This window comes from Gopherus flavomarginatus, unplaced genomic scaffold (assembly GCF_025201925.1).
Source record: "Gopherus flavomarginatus isolate rGopFla2 unplaced genomic scaffold, rGopFla2.mat.asm mat_scaffold_34_arrow_ctg1, whole genome shotgun sequence".
NCBI classification, from domain to species: domain Eukaryota; kingdom Metazoa; phylum Chordata; order Testudines; family Testudinidae; genus Gopherus; species Gopherus flavomarginatus.
Window position 1 is genome coordinate 5,767,744 of NW_026115061.1, and position 19,308 is coordinate 5,787,051.

A 19,308-nucleotide genomic window follows, 5' to 3' on the forward strand; every position below is an offset into this window, starting at 1 on the left:
GTTGCACCAGTGACCAGGTCAGAGGTAAAATAACCTCTCACTCCTACTCATGATTCCTCTGTTTATACATCAGAGGACTGGTCACAGCATCACACTGCTCATTATCCACTATGGCCCTCAAATCTTTTTCAGAGACTCATAGATTTTAAGGCCAGAAGGGACCATCATGATAATCTAGCCTGACCTCCTGCACAATGCAGGCCATAGAATCTCACGCACCCACTCCTGTAATAGACCCCTAACCTCTAGCTGAGTTACTGGAGTCCTGAAATTATGATTTAAAGACTTCAAGTTATAGAGAATCCATTTTTTACACTAGTTTAAACTTGCAAGTGACCTGTGCCCCATGCAGCAGAAGAAGGCAAAAAAATCCAGGGTCTCTGCCAATCTGAACCAGGGGGAAATTCCTTCCCGACCCCGAATATGGCAGTCAGTTAGACCCTGCATATGTGGGCAAGATCCACCAGCCTGACACCTGGGAAAGAACTCTCTGTCCCAACTACTGGAAGTATGGCCTATGTTCTTTGTTCTTTTATGTACACATTTCCATTTGTATTAAAACACATATTTTTTGCTTAAGCCCAGGTTACCAAATGATCCAGATCTCTCTGAATCAGTTGACTGATCCTCTTCATTATTTATCACTACCCCAATTTTTGTGTCATCTGCAAGCTTTTTATCACTGATGATTTTATATTTTCTTCCAGGTTAATGATAAAAATATTCAATAGTGTAGAGCAAAGAACCAATCCGTGTGGGATTCCACTAGAAACACACACACTCTATGATGATTCCTCGTATATCATTACATTTTGCAATCTATCAGTTAGCCAGTTTTTAATCTATTTAACATGTGCTGTGTTAATTTTTTATCAGTCTAGGGTTTTTTTTAAATAAAATGTTGTGCGGTACCAAATCAAATGCCTTACAGATGTCAAAGTATATTACTTCTATTGACCAAACTTATAATCACTTAACCTTTCTGGGCTTCAGTTTCCCATCTCTAAAATGGGGACAAATAGCACATCTCTACTGCATAGCGGTGCTGGGAGGATAAATAAAGGTTGTGAAATGCTTTGAATTCTACTGATGAAAAGTGCTAAGTAAAAACTATGTGTTACTGTTCTGGAGTCTTTGCCTGGAAGAAATGGCATGTTTGTATCATTAAGCCTCCTCTCATAGTGTTCTCCCATTATAGCTGCTGCAGCAGGGCAGGGGGTGGGACGGAGAGAGAGACACGGCAGCTACTTCTTCATAGCTGCTTCCTTGCTTCAGGCATTGCACAAGCAGCAAGAGACACAGTGCTGCCCAGTTGCACCTGGCACCAGCTCTGTCAGCTCCTGGAATTTTCACTGAGGCCGGTCAACAATTTTCCATTGAAACTCATTTCCAGTGGAAAACTGGGTTTTCTGCTAAATTAATGTTTTCATTAAAAGTGTCAGATTTTCTTCAAACATTTGTTATCAGAAAACTGAAAACTCTTAACACCAAATGTTTTGGCCCCAAAACCCTTTTTTTTTTCAGTTTTGGCCGGACATTTTCTGTGTTTTTGTTTTTCCTGTAAAAGTCGAAATTTTCCACTGAAAAATTTGAGAGAAATAAAAATGTTCCGATCTTTGTAATTGGCAGTGTTCTTGGAGCCATGGTGGTCCCAGGATATTAGAGAGACAAGGTGGATGAGGTAATATATTTTATTAGACCAACTTCTGTTGGTAGAAGCGACAAGCTTCCGAGTTTACTCTGAGACATGAAGAAGAGCTCTGTGTAACTTGAAAGCTCGTCTCTTTCACCTGCAGAAGTTGGTCTAAGAAAAGATATCACCTAACCTGCCTTGTCTCTCTTCATTCTTGTCAAAAATTTCCACGAGAAAACCCTAGCTAAATAAATAAATTAACATATGTTCTGACCAGCCCTCCTTTCCCCCAACCCCCAGAAATACATCAGAATACGTAGCCCCTTGTGGGCAAGGGACAAACTACCAGGCCCTGAGCAGGTCCCAGGATTCTTTAGAATGGAAAGAGATCTGGGAGAACACAACCAGAGCTCACACAGATGCCACTGAGCTCCGAACCCAGTCCCTGGTCAGTTACACATTAGTAAACAAGCCTGTAGGGATGAGTCGGTGTCTCCTGAGTCAAGACGTCCTCTGACCCTCATGCTGTGGTAAAAATCTCTTGTGCTGAAATGCATGGAGTTCCCAATGAACCCTGCAGCTCTTTTCCTGAGACCGTCGGTGGGAGCTGACACGATCTGAGAACATGGAGGGGACAACGACGTAGAACAAAGGGCTTTCAGAGCTCATTAGGAGCTGTGGGTAAAGTTCATACTGCGTCTAGATTAAAACAGGCTCTCCTCACCCTGCCAGAGCTGCAGAAACGCTACTGGGTATGCAAATAGCTTGAGACCTGCTCTAGCTGCTTACACTGGGGGCCCACCGCATTTCAAGCCTTTGAGCAACTGAAGCTTTGCCAAGGGAATTGATTAAATTACGTTCTCCCAAGGGCATTTTGGGTAGGTACCCTGGAGCCCTGCAGGGCTCAGAATCAGGGGCACAGATGGAAAAAGTTCATCTCCTAGACCAGCCACCGAATACAAAATTAATGTGAAAAGAAACACTGAGTGACATTCTCCTGCCAGCTGCCCTAGCTCAGCCCCATTTTCTGAACAGGGCCAAGCTGATTTTCATTCTCTCATCTGCACTTGGCTTTTAAGAATTGTCTCTTCAGACATTAAATTTTCCCCCTTTGCTGCAATGAAATACCCTTATTGCTGAGCAGGAGTGCTGCCAGCTTTTTTGGCACCATCGGCAGCAGAAGGTCCCGCCCCCGAAATGGCGCCCCTGACAGAAGCGGCGGAAGGTCCCACCCCCAAAATACCGCCAACGACCAGGGTGGCCGAAGATCCGGCTGCTGCGGTCTCCGCCTCCAAATGGTAGTGCCCTAGGCAACTGCCTAAGTCGCCTAATATGTTGCGCCAGCCCTGGAGCTGAGGGAGGGATATCTTTGGCTGGACTCACATCTCACTGATAATGGTGAGACCTGATCTGGAATACTGTGTGCAGTTCTCATCTCCCATGTTTAAGAAAGATGAATTCAAGCTGGAACAGGTGCAGAGAAGGGCTACTAGGATGATCCGAGGAATGGAAAACCTGTCATATGAAAGGAGACTCAAACTAAGCTTGTTTAGTCTAACCAAACGAAGGCTGAGGGGAGATATGATTGCCCTCTATAAATACACCAGAGGGATAAATACCAGGGAGGGAGAGGAGTTCTTTAAGTTAAAAGCCAATGTGGACACAAAAACAAATGGATATAAACTGGCCATCAACAAGGTTAGGCTCAAAATTAGGTGAACGTTTCTAACCATCAGAGGAGGACTGAAGTTCTGGAATAGCAAAAACCCTAACTGGTTTCAAGGCTGAGCTTGATAAGTGTATGGAAGGGATGGTATGATGAGACTACCTATAATGGCATGAAGCCTATCTGTGACTACTAGCAGCAAATATCTCCAATGGCTGGTGATGGGACACTAGATGGGGAGGGCTCTGAGTTACTACAGAGAATTTTTTCTCAGGTGTCAGGCTAGTGGGTCTTGCCCACGCTCAGTGTCTAACTGATTACTATATTTGAGATGGAGAAGGAATTCTCCCCCAGATCAGTTTGGCAGACACCCTGGGGAGGTTTCTTCTTCCTCTGTAGCATGGGACATGGGTCACTTGCAAGTTTAAACAAGTGTAAATGGTGGATTCTCTGTAACTTGATGTCTTTAAATCATGATTTGAGGACTTCAGTAACTCAGCCAGAGGTTAGGGGTCTATTACAGGAGTGGATGGGTGAGATTCTGTGGCCTGCAATGTGCAAGAGGTCAGACGAAAGCTGATGTGCTGTGGGAGAAGGAGGCCGGTCATGGTCCATCGACAGGTGAATGTTCTGTAAAAACGAGCTCCTTCCCCTCCCCAGGGGGCTGAGACTCAGTGACCTGGGGAAGTATGGGACTCCCTGATTTTAGAGCTATAGAAGGGCTTTTGCAGCTCTCAGGATTATGCCCATGTCCTTTGGGTTATGTAGCATAATTGTCTCACTAGATCAGAGGTTGCAGTGATAGGTGGTCAGTCACGGCTGACCTGTCTCGTTCCTGATGTTCTGTTCTTAAGTCAGGGGTTCAGAATCCCTGCCCATGTCTGTAGTTCTCTGGGGTGAAAGGAGGGTGGGAGAGAAGGGTCAATTCCTCAAGGGCCCTCCTCCCCTGGGAGGAGCCAATGGCTCTTCTCAGGGCCATCTCCTGGGTCTCACAGGAGTTAGAGGTTCTTGATCTCCAAGGCAGCCTGGTGCCCTGTGACTGGTGCTTAACAGAACATGAGGGGCCTGGGCTGAAGCCTCACTAGTGGCCATGATCCAGACTAACACGGCTACTCCTCTGATAGTGGGCATGGCTTGTGTGTGTTACCGGGATCCATCACTACATGGCAAAAAGGGAATCCCCCTGGGTGGGTGAGTCAATGCAGGATTGTGTCTCAAGAGATCCGACCTTTATCTCCCTGACTGATCCTTGAGTGTCTGAGAGGGGAGCCACTGGATCAGTGAGCTGGGAAGCACTCACTCAGCTATTGTCTGATCAGATCCCAGATGGATTCCTGGCTCCCTTTGGGAGCACAGAGTGGGTGTGAGGGTTTCCCAGCACCATCGTGAGTCAGGAAGCAGAACAGCCATGCCTTGGGCATTGGGTCAGGGACATGGTGAGCTCCTGCCCTGGGCTTCATTACTGCACCCTACGAAAGGCTGGGGGCAACATCAGTGGGGTAGGGAGTGGTACCTGAGTCCTCCCCTGGGGCCACTATAGGGTGATACCATCCCAGCCACAGGATTTGGAGCTTGGCTCTGTGCAATCTGCCCAAGGTTTGTGTCCTGTTGCTTTTTAGGTCTTTGGAGAGATAGTCTCTGAGGGGCAGAGAAGATCCTTCCTGGAGGTGGTGCTGCTGGCCATCTACGGCCCCCTGCTGCACCTCAGCCCGGCTGGGCTGGTCCTAGCCTTATCCATCCTGGGGGAAGCTGCCCAACTGACCGGGACAAGGTGAAGAGGCTGGATTAGGCTCAGGTGATTGGGGGTGGAACCCAGGGCCTGTGACCTCTAGGCCCTGGAAAGTCATTCCCATCCCATTCCATTGCCATTTGGTGTCTGAAAAGCAGCAAGGTGAATGAGTCAGAGCAGGTGCCGTGTCTAGAGATGAATTCAATTCCATGAGCATGATGGACTAAGGGTCTGAATTGCAGAGATGCCACAACCACCAAAATTCTAGTTCCAGTCAGTGCAGTTTGCAGGCCCTCAGGACCTCTGCAAACCAGGCCTTCAGTGAAGAGCCAGGACCTCAAGCCACTAAGAGAAAGAAAGGAGAATACCCATATCCATGTACATCACCATCACACTCCTCAGGGCCAGGAGCAGGAGTGGCCCCTGGCCCAGCTCCCTTGGCTTGATGGAGCTGCAAAGATTGGGGTGGAGTGAGAAGAGATGAGAATGAGCTGGGGACATAGTAGAATAGCAGTGAGGGACCCTTCCTTCCAGCGGAGAGTCGATGGCCCCTCTGAGGGGGAGCCCTTTCTTTCCTCCACACTGTGTGCTTTGGTGCCTGGAAGCTGCAGGGAACTGCTTAAAGGCAAGGACTGAAGAGTCAGCTGTCATCCTGCCATGAGCTCTAGCACTCCTTTGGTCTTCGGGGGAGCCTGTGATTAACTTATCCTTAGCTATGTTAACTGAAGGGTGAATTCAGAGGCATCAGTTATAACGAGGGCTGTGAATCATCCACTTATTAGAACCTCTCTGTTTAACACTAATAAAGCAGGAAACTGTTTTGGGGGTGCTATAACCAGGAGTGCAAGTAGGAAGGTACTCGCCAGTATGCAGTACCGGCAAGGGCAGCAAAGAATCCTGTGGCACCTTATAGACTAACAGACGTTTTGGAGCATGAGCTACCCCTCTGATACTTAGTACTGGAAAGAGAATTTTAGCGGGTATGGGGTACCGGAAAGACTTATGGCTAGCCCCCGCCTCTGGGGGGTGAGGGGCTACGCTCTGCTCCTTAAAGGAGCAGAATGCGGCTAGGGAGGACATTCATTATTTAAATGGCTTTAGCAGCACCATACATATGCTAACAAACAAAGGCTTTGTTTAAGTTTGTTATCATATGTTTTGTGCAGTTACATTGGTCAGGAGACCTCAACTGGGAAGAGTGAGGCGGACAGAAGGTGTTTAAACAGTGTTTTTTATTCTGTTTCTCCCCCTGGGTCTGAATTATCCATGACATCCATACTGCATTACATCAAGTCCAAATCATCAAAGGAATGTCTCTGTTTGCACTGACCAGAGGATGTTTGGATTTTGTTGTCAGCCCAGGTTCTGCCACCTGATGGGAATCAGGTTTTGCCCCCAGTATACCTAGACTTCTTCTTAGCAGCCAAACTAGTCTAACATGCATTTTGTTAACTGGAACTGGAGCAGCAAAACACAGAAAACAAATGCCTCATTTTCCAGCTTTGTGGGTGAGAGAACTATAAGTGAAGATTATAATGCTGGACACTGATGGCCTTAAGCCAGCTGCCTCAGGAATCTGCCAAGAACTTTGCTGAAAATATGTTCCTCATCTTAGCAAAGGAGCTAAGACTTATCACACATCTGCCCACCTTTATTCAAATGAAGCTCCTTCTGATCTTACAGCTCAGGCATTGTCAGTTTCATCCAGAACAATTTACAAACCTAGAATCTAATCCTTTAATGCCTTAATCATTTTATCAATCCCATTGAAGACAGTCAAACTATTTGCATGACTGTGGACCACTTTTGTGGACTGGTAAGAGTTTCAGGAGTCTGTTCTGTTCCTATAAAGGAAGTTGAATCCCCAATTGAAATGCAATGTTTAGGTAAAATACTGTGAAGCAGTTTAGGGTACAGTTCTACTTAAAATTTGTCTTTTAATAAGTCCCTGAAATGGCTCCTCACTCCATTCCCATGTTCCATATAAACTGACTGAATACTACATATGTGGGGGGAAAGTGAGTAGTTAAGCATGTTGATGTTGGTATATACAAAGGGAGGTTTCAAAGGAGATGGGAAGAGCCTCAGGGCCCTGGGCTGGGGATGGGGAGGAGTCACATGAGGAGGTCACATGCCTCGCTTTGTGTCCCTCCCATGAGTGCAGTACTGGCAAGAAATGATTTCTACTTGCACCACTGGCTATAACTCAGGAAACGCCTTTGTCAAATGACTCCAGATTTGGATCACTAGCACTACCCTGCGACCCCATGAGGCCAACCAGACTTCAAAGCTATCTGAGTGGCTGTTCGGATTTTAAAGCACTTACAAAGTTTAAGGTTCAAAGCATATAAAAGGGCTGGAATGAAAAAACTCTGGCTGCTTTTCCATATTGGTGCGCACACACTGTAAAAAGTGAACATTTTCTTAAATTCAGTCTGGGTCCCCTGAAGACAGAGTGAATGAAGCTGACAAACTGAGACCTTTCTGACCCTCATCACATCAATAGTTTGAGCTCTAGCATTGCACAAAAAAACCCACCTAGAAAAACCCTTTTTATCTCTGCAACCCCTGGCTCAAATGACTTCCTGAAAAAAAATATCTATTTTTTCCTGGCTTCTCTTTCCATAACCCCTTGCTCAAATGACCAGTAATTCAATTTACTAACCCCACCCTGCACCTTCCAGAAGCACACCAATTCTCAAAGGAATCTGACTAAGCATGTCAATATTAGAGGCCTTAGAAAGCTGACTTTTAAATGGTCGTCACAACACAACTTTAGCTATCCTAGAACTGCTGCGTCACTATAATGTATAATGGCTGAGTACCCATCTTCCAGATGTCTGTCTATAAACCATGATCCTGGAATATTCCATGAGCATTAAAACGGGATTGTGCTGTTAAATGGAGGAAAAAGCATCAAACTAGGCCCACAGTATAGACATTCACCTCATGTAAAGTGGCTCAGCTCCATAGCACTATGCCAATTTACACCAGCTGACGTCACTCTCCCTGACATACCTACAACCAATGGGAATTAAACATTTTTAAATGTCATGCAGCTTTGCACCTGCAGCCTAATGAGCCTTTTATTACAGTGTTGAATTCAGTAAGAAAAAAAATGTAATTGCAAAGAAAGAAAGAGAGAAAGAAAGGAAGACAATTGGGCCATTCATTTCAATAGAAGTGAAAGCTCTGATACAGAAAATCTTAGCAACAGTGAATTCTTCCAAAGTTCTGTCCTTAGTGGGAATGAATTGCACTTTAATATTAAAAGTTGCACACTTGCAATTAATCCCATGGAACAGAGAACTAAGAAAGTGCAAATGGGTTCAGAACTTTTTTTCTCGTCTTTGTTTTAAAAACTCACAGGCAAAGAATATGAATTTGAAACTGTGTAACAGGCTAGATCCCCAGCTGGTGTAAATCAACCATTGCTCCATTGAAATTAAAGGGTCAGATCCCCAGTTGGCAAAAATAGCCCTAACTACACCAGTGTGGACGTGGTTCTTAGTTTGTAGTGTTTGCTTTGGGTACCTCTTCAATCAGCTCAGCAAACCTGAGCTATGGGTTCCCCTGGTGGCTGTACTCCAAGAGATTCTGGGATGCATTAACAGATGTGTTGTAAACAAGACATGAGAAGTCATTCTTCTGCTTTACTCTGCGCTGGTTAGGCCTCAACTGGAGTATTGTGTCCAGTTCTGGGCACCGCATTTCAAGAAAGATGTGGAGAAACTGGAGAAGGTCCAGAGAAGAGCAACGAGAATGATTAAAGGTCTTGAGAACATTATCTATGAAGGAAGGCTGAAGGAATTGGGTTTGTTTAGTTTGGAAAAGAGAAGACCGAGAGGGGACATGATAGCAGTTTTCAGGTATCTAAAAGGGTGTCATCAGGAGGAGGGAGAAAACTTGTTCACCTTAGCCTCCAATGATAGAACAAGAAGCAATGGGCTTAAACTGCAGCAAGGGAGATTTAGGTTGGACATTAGGAAAAAGTTCCTAACTGTCAGGATAGTTAAACACTGGAATAGATTGCCTAGGGAAGTTGTGGAATCTCCATCTCTGGAGATATTTAAGAGTAGGTTAGATAAATGTCTATTAGGGATGATCTAGACAGTATTTGGTCCTGCCATGAGGGCAGGGGACTGGACTCGATGACCTCTCGAGGTCCCTTCCAGTCCTAGAGTCTATGAGTCTATGAGATGCTGATGCAATGCAGGAGAAAAGGGAAGGGGGGGAAATCTCTGCTCACCCAGAGGTAATTATGTGAAGTTAATGAAGGAACAGGCTATTTCAGACCAGCTGAGCTTCTGGTGCCACTAGGCTCTCAGCAATTGTAGGTCACATGTCTGTACTATAAATATATATTTTATTCTGCAACCCCTTTGGAACAGCCTTTGAACCTCAGCTCTCCCTTATTTTTAACCAAGGATCCTTTCAGGGATGCTGCCATTGTGTGAGATCCAGGGAGGGTGCTGGTTACCTGAGGTTAGGTTCATCTAGGACAGGTTGTCAGGGTGGTTTGCTCCAGAGGTGAGATCAGAGTTGGGCTCACAGCCCTGGAGACCAGATTCAACTATTTAGCCCCAGAACAGGGACATCCTACATTGTGACCATATCTGGTGCCTGCACAAACCAGGATCAGCTGTAGAGCTGAGAGGGGCTTTCAGTCTCTGATCCCATTTAGTCCATCACCTCTTAGCCAAACCTGTCCAAGGCGGGAAGCAGGGACCATGCATCTGTGGAGTCTGCTGTCTGCCAGGAACTGCAGAGAGACCGGCAACTCAGGAAACAGCTTCTGGATAATATGGTGATGGGGACATGACAGACAGACAGGATTATTTGAACATTATCTCTCTAACAGAGGAGGATCAAATGCATCACAAGTTGAGGAAAAGTCCACAATGACCAGCACTGTAAGTTTCCTATTTCAATTAAAAATGTTAGGGCATTGATATACAGGGCACATGTGAGAACATAAATATGCATGACAATTGGCACTCATGAAGAGTTTTACTATCTATTTAATCAAATGCCTAGAACCAGTCAGAGTTTTTTATTTGTTTTTTTCAGCAGCAAAAATGGACTGTTCATAAATATTGTGAAAACTCAAACCTTTGTTTCCTTGTGGCAACTGAGAAGAAAACAATTTTAACTAAAATCTGTTGAAAACTGAAAAAAAATAGCCTCTGCTGTCCTTGGAAAAACAAAATATATATCGAGGATAGCAGAGACTTTCCATGAAAATATGTTCAGTTGAAAACCCAATTTGCCTTTGCAATAATTAAAGCAGAAAATGTCTGTCTACCTGGAAAGGGAAACAGCTTTGCACCAAGGGGGGAAACATTAAGATTTTCCACTAATATCACAATTTCAAATCCATTCGCTCTATTGAAGCTGTTCCAAAGGGATAGCTCCAGGATGGTTAAACTGAATAAAGCAAGGTTGACAGCCCACAGAATATATTTTAAGAACCATGAGAGTTGAAGCCCCCAGACAAAACCTTTCTATCTTGACTCTGCCCAAGGACAGAGAGAAGGTCAATGAGATTAGAACTCAAATCTTCTGCTCTAGCACCATATCTGCAGTCCTATACTGCTGCCACTTAAATGGCAGTGCTGTTGAGAGATGCACAGAACATACACATAGTAAGACACAGTCCACCACCCTAAAAGCTTCCAGTCTTAATGGACAAGGCAGAGAAAGGGAGGCAGGGGAAACAGAGGCACAGGGAAGGGAAGTGACTGGCCCAAGGTCACTGGCAGAACCAAGAACAGAATCCAAGTCTCCTGACTGCCACTGACCTGCCCAGCAGAGACAGAAAGTCAAAAAGGGAAATAATACAACCTAGCAGAAACTGAGGGACGCTCCTGGCCCATGCTCACACAGAGATGGAAGTGCAGCTAGAATTGGTGCCATGGATCAATCTGTAAATAGGTAGCAGGCCGTATATGTGGAGGAATCATCACAGATGAGCTGCCACGTAGAAAGCTGCATGAATTGATGTCGTATTTCTCTAGGAAGTGGGAATCAGGCTAAGTTGTCATTTTAGTATGTTAGTTTCATGCCCAAGTTGTGGGCTTGCTGTTTGTCACAATAGGGAACCACCTTGGCTAGAATTGTTGGATTTGGATTGCACTTTGTCCCATCTTTCACACTGCATTTTATCTAAGGACAGATCCTCAGATGGTGTAAACTGACCCAAATCCATTGACTTTAAGTGAAATAATCCAGTTTTCACTAATGTGATAATGCACCTGATTAGTGCTCTGACTGATGCATGAGGAGCACTCGTGACTCCTCATCGACGGAAGTGAAGAGTGCTGTGCACCCCTGACATTCACATTATAAGATATTAGAGAAAGAGAATCAGGATCAATTCCTCTGTCACTCTAATCCTGACCATTGCCCTTCTCCTTCCCTCCACAGCCATCACATGATGTACTGAGGAAGAAAATGTCCAACCAAACCACCGTGACCGAGTTCCTTCTCCTGGGATTCTCTGATGTTCGGGAGCTGCAGATTTTACACTTCACCATGTTTCTAGTGATTTACCTAGCAGCCCTGATGGGGAATCTTCTCATCATCATAGTTGTTGTCCTCAACCACCATCTTCACACCCCCATGTACTTCTTCCTGATGAATTTGTCCATCCTAGACATCGGCTCCATCTCTGTCACTGTCCCCAAATCCATGGCCAATTCCCTCATGAACATCAGGTCAATTTCTTATTCTGGATGTGTTGCCCAAGTCTTTCTCTTTGTCTTTTTTGTTTCAGCTGATCTTGTTTTATTGACCGTCATGGCGTACGACCGATATGTCGCCATCTGCCAACCGTTGCACTATGAGAGAGTGATGAACAGGAGAGCTTGTGTCCAAATGGCAGCTGGTGTCTGGATCAGTGTTTTTCTCTACTCTGTGCTGCACACTGGAATCACGTTTGCAATATCCTTCTGTGGAGGAAACGTGGTGGATCAGTTCTTCTGTGAAATCCCCCAGCTCCTCAAGCTCGCCTGCTCTGACTTGTACCTCAGTGAAACTGGGGCTATTGCTTTTAGTGTGTGCTTAGGCTTAAGCTGCTTTGTTTTTATAATTGTGTCTTATGTTCAGATCTTCAAAACAGTGCTGAGAATCCCCTCTGAGGGGGGCCAGCATAAAGCCTTCTCCACCTGCCTGCCTCATCTCACCGTGGTGTCCTTGTTCTTTTGCACTGCCACCTTTGCCTACAGTAATCCCACCTCCAGCTCAACATCAGGTCTGGATCTCGTGGTGGCTGTTCTCTATTCCGTGCTGCCAGCAGTAATGAATCCGATCATCTACAGCATGAGGAACAAGGAGATCAAAGCTGCATTGAGGAAATTGATAGCATTGAGGACATTCACTAGAAATAAACTGTCCATTTTTTTCCCTTTGGTTGTGATTTCATTCCATGTTTCTGTATAAATGTAATCCTCCGATGACATTATTGTCTCCATGAGAACATGCTTTGCAATCCGCTTATGCAGAAAGGTGTGTTTAGACTGATAAAAATGCAAACCCCACCACTCCAGTCAATGGAGTTACTGTAGATTTACAGCAGTGTAAATAACTTCATACTCGACCTATCATGTTTTTTGTACTGCCACTCAACACCACACTCTCTGAGCACCTTCCACCTCAAATGAGTAGTCATAATCATGTCCCTAGTGAACTTCATGAACTCTGTGTCTTCTCCTTTTGGGGGGCGTAATTCTGCTTGGGATGCCATGGTTTTTGGTTAATTGTTGGCTTGTGTGACAAACTGTGAACTCTGTTGTAGTATGTGTAGAAATATTGGCACGCTGACAGCACAAGTCTGGCCTGGCTCATGGCAGCCTGTTGTGCTGCGATCCAGAAAGCTGCCCTGCCTGGGAAAGGTGCTTGACACCATCATGGAGATGCATCAAGACTAGAGTCTGGGGCCATCAATTTTTGTTGTCTCTCTGCTACTTCCTCCCCTGACAGGGACAATGATTCTTCCATACAGGGGGCCCAGAGGCATGAATGTCAGAGATGGACCTTCACAGTTTGAATCCCTGGCACAGAGACGGGGGCCTACTTAACAGTGTGGTTCCGCTCTGTGCAGAGAGGGGCTGGCCATGCCCACACGTAGGAAGAACTTGCAGGAGCAAGAAGGCAGGACGGATTCTTCTCAGCCTGCAACCTCGGACTTACAGAATGGATGAGATCAGACTAGGAGAAGGGGTATCTCAGGTCTGTTTTGTTTCTGAAGATCTGTAACTCTCGATGGCTCAATGCATAAAGTTTCTGTGGTTAAGAAATCCCTTTGCTAAACCCGTGTTCCTTGCCTTCATCTCAAAAAGTTCTTACAGGGATTCAATTAGAATCCTAGCCTAGGTGAAGCTCTGGTAGAGTGTGTGTAGGTGTCTAGGAGCTTGGGGAAACTCAGACATTGGTCTTGAGCTCTAAGGAGCTAGACGGTGGCCTCCAATGGCCAAAGGAAGAGCATCAGACCAGAAGACTGAGAGTGGCAGTGTTTCCAAGAGCCCCAGAGCTAGTGACGATGAGACTCTATCCAGGTGCAATTACCTTGGAAGTACATGGCACACAGTGACTGGGTCTGCTTTCACGAGATGGATGCCTGTATAACTGGGTACCGGGCCAGATTGTAACAGTTGGCTTGTCTGGATTTTGTTTGGTTTTATCAGGTGGTCAATTTGGCTTTCGGATGTTTTTTCCCCTTTTTCCAGGGAAGGGAAATGATTGGTTACATGGGTGTTTCAGTAGTTTGTCATGTATTCGGAAGGCCAATGTGTTATCTCTTTGACTGGGTTTTCTGAGACATCTGAAGGTTTGCTTTCCACAGTGATGAAGGGGTGGAAAAGAGCTCTGTAGCTCTCTGGAGGACTGAGTTCCTGCTGAAATGATTCTTTTAATGCAACTGGGATTGTATTGTGTTAGTAATGACGTGTTATGGCACCTCGGGCCTTGGAGAGGTGTCTTTTAATTATATTAAACCTAACATAAAACTACAGCTACACTCTAGGTGACCAGACACCTGTCTCCCACCTCAGCCTCAGAGCAATTCACCAACCTGGGAAAGATAGGGGTTTGTGTGCCTAACTCATGTGTGGGACCTGTTCGGTAGGTGTGCTCACAGACCACCCATTGGATCTATTCCCATTCAAAATCTGGGTTTGTGTCCTAACCACGGAGTATCTAACCCCTGAGCTGTGGAGTATTCTGGTGTGGAGCTTCCCCAGTCTCTCCCATGGAACCTGTTACACTTTAGATAAATACACAAGGAGTCATTGGGTGACAGAGCGAGCGAGAGAGGAAAGAATAACTCTGCAGCCTAGTGGTTAGTATATGGTATATAGATAACTAGATGTGAATGGGAACTGATTGGTAGCTTCAGGATGTATCAAAACTCACATTCCTCTGCTTGTGATGGCACCTACCAATTTTGTCTCTTTTATCTGATACTAGCGCTGGCCCCAAACTGTCGTGTGTTTGTGTATGTGTGTGTGTGTGTGTATAATTTCCTCATGAAAAATTTAGACTTTTCATAGAAAACTTCATAACAGTTTTGTTTGTTTGCTTGTTTAAAATCCCAAACTCAATTTTTTTGGGTCAAATCTGCTAAAAACTTTAGAAAATCTCATTTTTTTTGCTCAAAATTTTTGGTTATCGGATTTCAGTTTTCCAGTGAAAAATCAGTTATCTTGAGAAAATTAGACACTTTATAAAAAAGAAAAGCATTTAGTAAAAAGTCCAATTTGCCATCATAAATCTTTTGATAGAAAATGTTTAACCAGACGTAGGTGCTACTGTTTTTCAGGTTCTGACAGTTCTCTTTACTGAGCACGGAGTGTGAATGGTGTACGGAGTACAGTGCTATGATGTTGTGAAGATGTATCTCTTTTTATACACTAACCAACAGAGTCTGACACCATTATTCATGTTGAGAATTTCCTTTTCCCATAGGCAGTCCCATTAAAATCCAACATGATGAAAGGTGGTCAAATCTGTGGCAATCTGTCCCAAAGTGTATACTCAGTGTCATTTATACCTATTGAATTGTATTTCCCTTAGTCCTGTGGAGACACCACCCTGGAAAGTCAGATGCAGTTCTGTCAACTATGATCTAAAGCCAGTTGTAAATTGCATCTTCAATTACACTTGAGCAATGGGGGTAGTTTGTATTGTGCTGTTTCCATTAAAGCCTGACTTGCCAGGACCCCTTCCTCATACAGGGCACAACATTGATGCATGAGGGGCTGTATAGGCAACCACAAATTGGGCATATTCCAACTTTCACCATATATATACAGGGTTATATATATATATATATACTATATAACAGGGGTTTGGATACAATTTAAATATATTGTGAAAGCAATCAGTGGCAGATTACGACCAATTTGGAGCCCCTGGAAAAATCCCCTCCCTGCTGTGGTCCTGAGGAACTCTCGCTCCCCGTCGTGACACTGGCACAGAGCTTCTCCAGTCTCATGGCTGCAGCGGGGGGCGGGGGGATGCTCCTGGAAAGGAACGAGTAGGAGTCGGAGCCATGGGGAAAGGGGTGGAACAGGGTGGGGCCATGGATGGAAGGGATGGAACGGGGTCATGGTTCCAGTGCTGGGGCCCCTCCACTTGCTCCGGCCCAGGGCCCCAGGTGACCCTAAGTCATCTCTGAAAGCAATGATCCAGTCTTCACAGATTCATAGAGTTTAAGTCCAGAATGGACCATTAGATAATCCACTTTGATCTCCTGTATATCGTAGCCCAATAATCTTCACCCACATACCCCTGCATTGAGTCAAATGACTTAGTTAAACTCAGTATTTCAGTCTTTGGGAGACTAAACCATTGTGTGCCACAGGCAGAGAACAAGAGTGACCAAGGTGCCACCAATACCCCAGATCTCTGCAACAGCAGAGAATTGCCACACTGCAGAGGAAGGTGAAAAACACCCAACACCCCTGCCAGTCCTACCTGGGAGAAAATTCCTTCCCAACCCCAAATCCAGCCAACAGTTAGACCCTGAGCTTATGAGCAAACACACATGAGAACATAAGAACGGCTATACTGGGGCAGATCAATGGTCCATCTAGTGCAGTGATCTGTCTTCCAACAGTGGCCAATGCCAGATGCATCAGAAGGAATTAACACAACAGGACATTTTCAAGGGATCTACCCCCTGTTGTCCAATCCCAGCTACTGGCAGTTGGAGGTTTATGGAGATCCAGAGCATGGGGTCACTTCCCTGACCATCAGGGATATACCCATTGATGGACCTATCCTCCAGGAACTTATCTAGTTCTTTTTTTAACCCATTTGTACTTTTGGCCTCCACAACATCCCCTGGCAATGAGTTCCACATGTTAACTGTGTGTTGTGTGAAGAAGTACTTTGTTTTGCTTGTTTTAAATCTGCAGTATATTAATTTAATTGCATGACTCCTGGTTTTTGTGTTATGTGCAGGGGTAAATAATACTTCCCTGTTCAGTTTCTCCATACCGCAATAATTTTATAGACATTTCTTACATCATATCCCCCTTTAATAGCCTCTTTTCTAAGCTGAACAGTCCCAGTCTTTTTAATCCCTCCTCATATGGAAGCTGTTCCATACCCCTAATCATTTCTGTTGCTCTTCTTTGTACCTTTTCCAATTCTAATATTTTTTTTTGAGGGAGGTGAACAGAATTGCATACAGCATTGGAGGTGTGGGCCTACCATGGATTCATAGAGTGACATTCTGGTATTTGCTGTTTTTTTATCTCTCCCTTTCACAATGGTTCCTAAAATTCTGCAGGCTGTTTCGACTGCTGCTGCACATTGAGGCAGGAGACTGAAAGCCCTGGAGCCCTGTCTCTAACCAGGGCTCAGCTCCCAGCTCTGCAGCAGGAAGCCTGGGAGCCCTGGAGCCCTGTCTCTAACCAGGGCTCAGCTCCCGGCTCTGCAGTGGGAAGCCTGGGAGCCCTGGAGCCCTGTCTCTAACCGGGGCTCAGCTCCCGGCTCGGCAGCAGGAAGCCTGGGAGCCCTGGAGCCCTGTCTCTAACTGAGGCTCAGCCCCTGGCTCTGCGGCGGGAAGCCTGGGAGCCCTGGAGCCCTGTCTCTAACCGGGGCTCAGCTCCCGGCTCTGCAGGAGGAAGCCTGGGAGCCCTGAGAGCCCTGGCTCGAGGCAGGGGTGTCAGGGCTTCCAAGCTCCCTACCTTGAAGCTGGGAGCCTGTGATTCCTGGGATGAGCTCCCAGAGTCTGTGGCCCTAGGGCAATTTCAGCTTGTGGCCTGCATCTCGGATTCTGGGTCCTAGTGTGTCAGATATTTTAGACCCCACCACTGATGAATGGGGCAGAGGGAAGGATCAGCATTGACAACATTGACTGAGAAAGGATGTAGTGCCAGCGTCCATGTCATCAGGCAGCTCAGCACCTAAGTCCAGGCTGCAGGGACGCCTCTATCTCTGTTGGAGATCCACAGCTGGAAGCCCCTCTCCTGGAGTCAGCTGGCTTAGGCACCTTAAGCCATTTCCTGTCAGAAGGAATCAGGCCAGGAGAAGCCTCCCTTTTCGCCTATAGTCAGTGGTTAGGGCACTCCCTGGGATGTGGGAAACCCTCAGCTGGGGAGATTAAACATGGGACAAGGGACTACTTTGACTAGGGTGACCAGATGTCCCAACTGGATAGGGACAGTCCCAGTTTTGCAGTCCTTTTCTTATACAGGCTCCTATTACCCGATTTTTCACACTTGCTGACTGGTCACCCTAACTCTGGCACACTAGTCTCTGCAGCTGGGCTGTGTGCAGCAGACTTTGCATTTCACTTCCAGGAAGAAGAAGACATGACCACGTCCATTTTCTGGGGGCTTCCAGGACTCACCTCTGAAGCCCTGCCCAGCTCAGACCCAGGCTTCCCTACCTGGGCCTTTCTGCAGTGTTGGCAAACTAAAGGAAGAGAATAGACGAAGAAGCAGCAAGCCGAGTGAACTGATTTCAGTGGTTGGAGGCAGGATCCCTAGGTGCTAACCCCAGGCATGCTGAGAAGACACACATTTTCCCTACATATTGAGCGAGGGCACCCTTTGTTTTCTGTTGATCTCCCCCGCGCATGTGGCCTGTACTCCACATTCACGATCTCTGGTGTATCTACCATACAGCAAGCACCAGTCCCACAGCTGCTTCACTCATATGTGTGCAACATAACAGAGGGCGAAAGGCAGCGAACGGACTTGTCTGAGGAGATGGTCCTTAAATCTGATTCTGGCTTGGACCATGCTCTGGAGATTCTTAGTTCTTCTATCTCATTCGTGCTGCTGTGCAGGAGTAGCTATGGGGCTGAAGCCTCCTGTTACTATAGGATCAGGGATCCTCGCTTTCCCTGTGCTGCTCATCTCCTCTTGCCTAGTGCTGATCCACGTGACCGCTCACTCCTGCCCACAACTGGGACTGGAACATCTGCGGCAGATCAGTTGCATCTACTGCACTGTAGCCTGTTCTCTATATGGCCCCACTGGCTCTCCTCACTCCCACACAAACGGCCACGCGGCCATTCAGTGGCACAAACATACACTGCCCAGCTGCCTGGCTGGGCAGAGGCAGAGAACCAGGGAGCTCAGCCTCCAGCAGCCCACCTGGAAGGTTCTTGCTAATTTCACTTTCTGGCTACAGGGTAAACGTGAACGTCGGCAAGCACCTCCTAGGCAGGCAGGGAGGGAGCTGTCATTGCAATTTTCCTGATGGAAAATCAATTGTATTTTCCTATTCTGAAATTTTTTGAGGGTATTGGGGACTGGGCCTATAAGGGCTGAGCTTCCCACATGGAGAATTTGGGAAGAACGTGCACATTGAGAAGCTCTTGTTGTTATGCTCAGACAGCTGGAACTGGACACAGAATGAAGCAGAGCTCTAGCAGGCTCCTTCAGCACAAAGGAACACCTCAATATTCTCATGGAAAATTTTGATTTTGTGAAGGGAATTTTATATTAGGAAATCGTTCCAGTGGAGAATTCCCAACCAGCTGTAACCAGAACTCATGGAGAGCCAATGGGAAGGAGACTGGGGTATAGCTGGGGTATAGCATCTGAGCGTACTCGGGCTGAGAGACGAAACATTCCCCTTAGCAGGAATTATCCACATGACAGAAAGGCAGAGATGGGCCCCAACCAAGACTCTAATTCACGCCAGGATCCCAAATTCCTCAACGTTCAAGAAAGGAGCTTTTGGATCTGTGGTCCTGGATCTGCTCTATCACTACAAAACCCACCACTAGCTGGATGATAATGTCCCCATTGCTCGTTGGCA

The 19,308-nt window shown here is 46.1% G+C and overlaps 1 protein-coding gene across 4 annotated transcripts; it reads left to right on the plus strand.

The window, feature by feature from the left end:
• On the plus strand, positions 1-12,485 carry LOC127042192 (olfactory receptor 14A16-like). 4 transcript variants are annotated; one of them, XM_050935815.1, is made up of 4 exons: positions 1-24; positions 4,919-5,190; positions 9,890-9,941; positions 11,455-12,485. In XM_050935815.1, the coding sequence occupies exons 3-4, from the start codon at positions 9,930-9,932 to the stop codon at positions 12,466-12,468; spliced, it is 1,026 nt and encodes a 341-aa protein (XP_050791772.1). In that variant the 5' UTR covers positions 1-24; positions 4,919-5,190; positions 9,890-9,929; the 3' UTR covers positions 12,469-12,485. The 4 variants fall into 4 exon arrangements, with proteins under 4 accessions (XP_050791772.1, XP_050791771.1, XP_050791774.1 ...); XM_050935814.1 differs by lacking the exon at positions 1-24 and adding an exon at positions 4,620-4,735; XM_050935816.1 differs by lacking the exons at positions 1-24; positions 4,919-5,190 and adding an exon at positions 6,512-6,844.
• Positions 12,486-19,308: the final 6,823 nt, after the last annotated feature.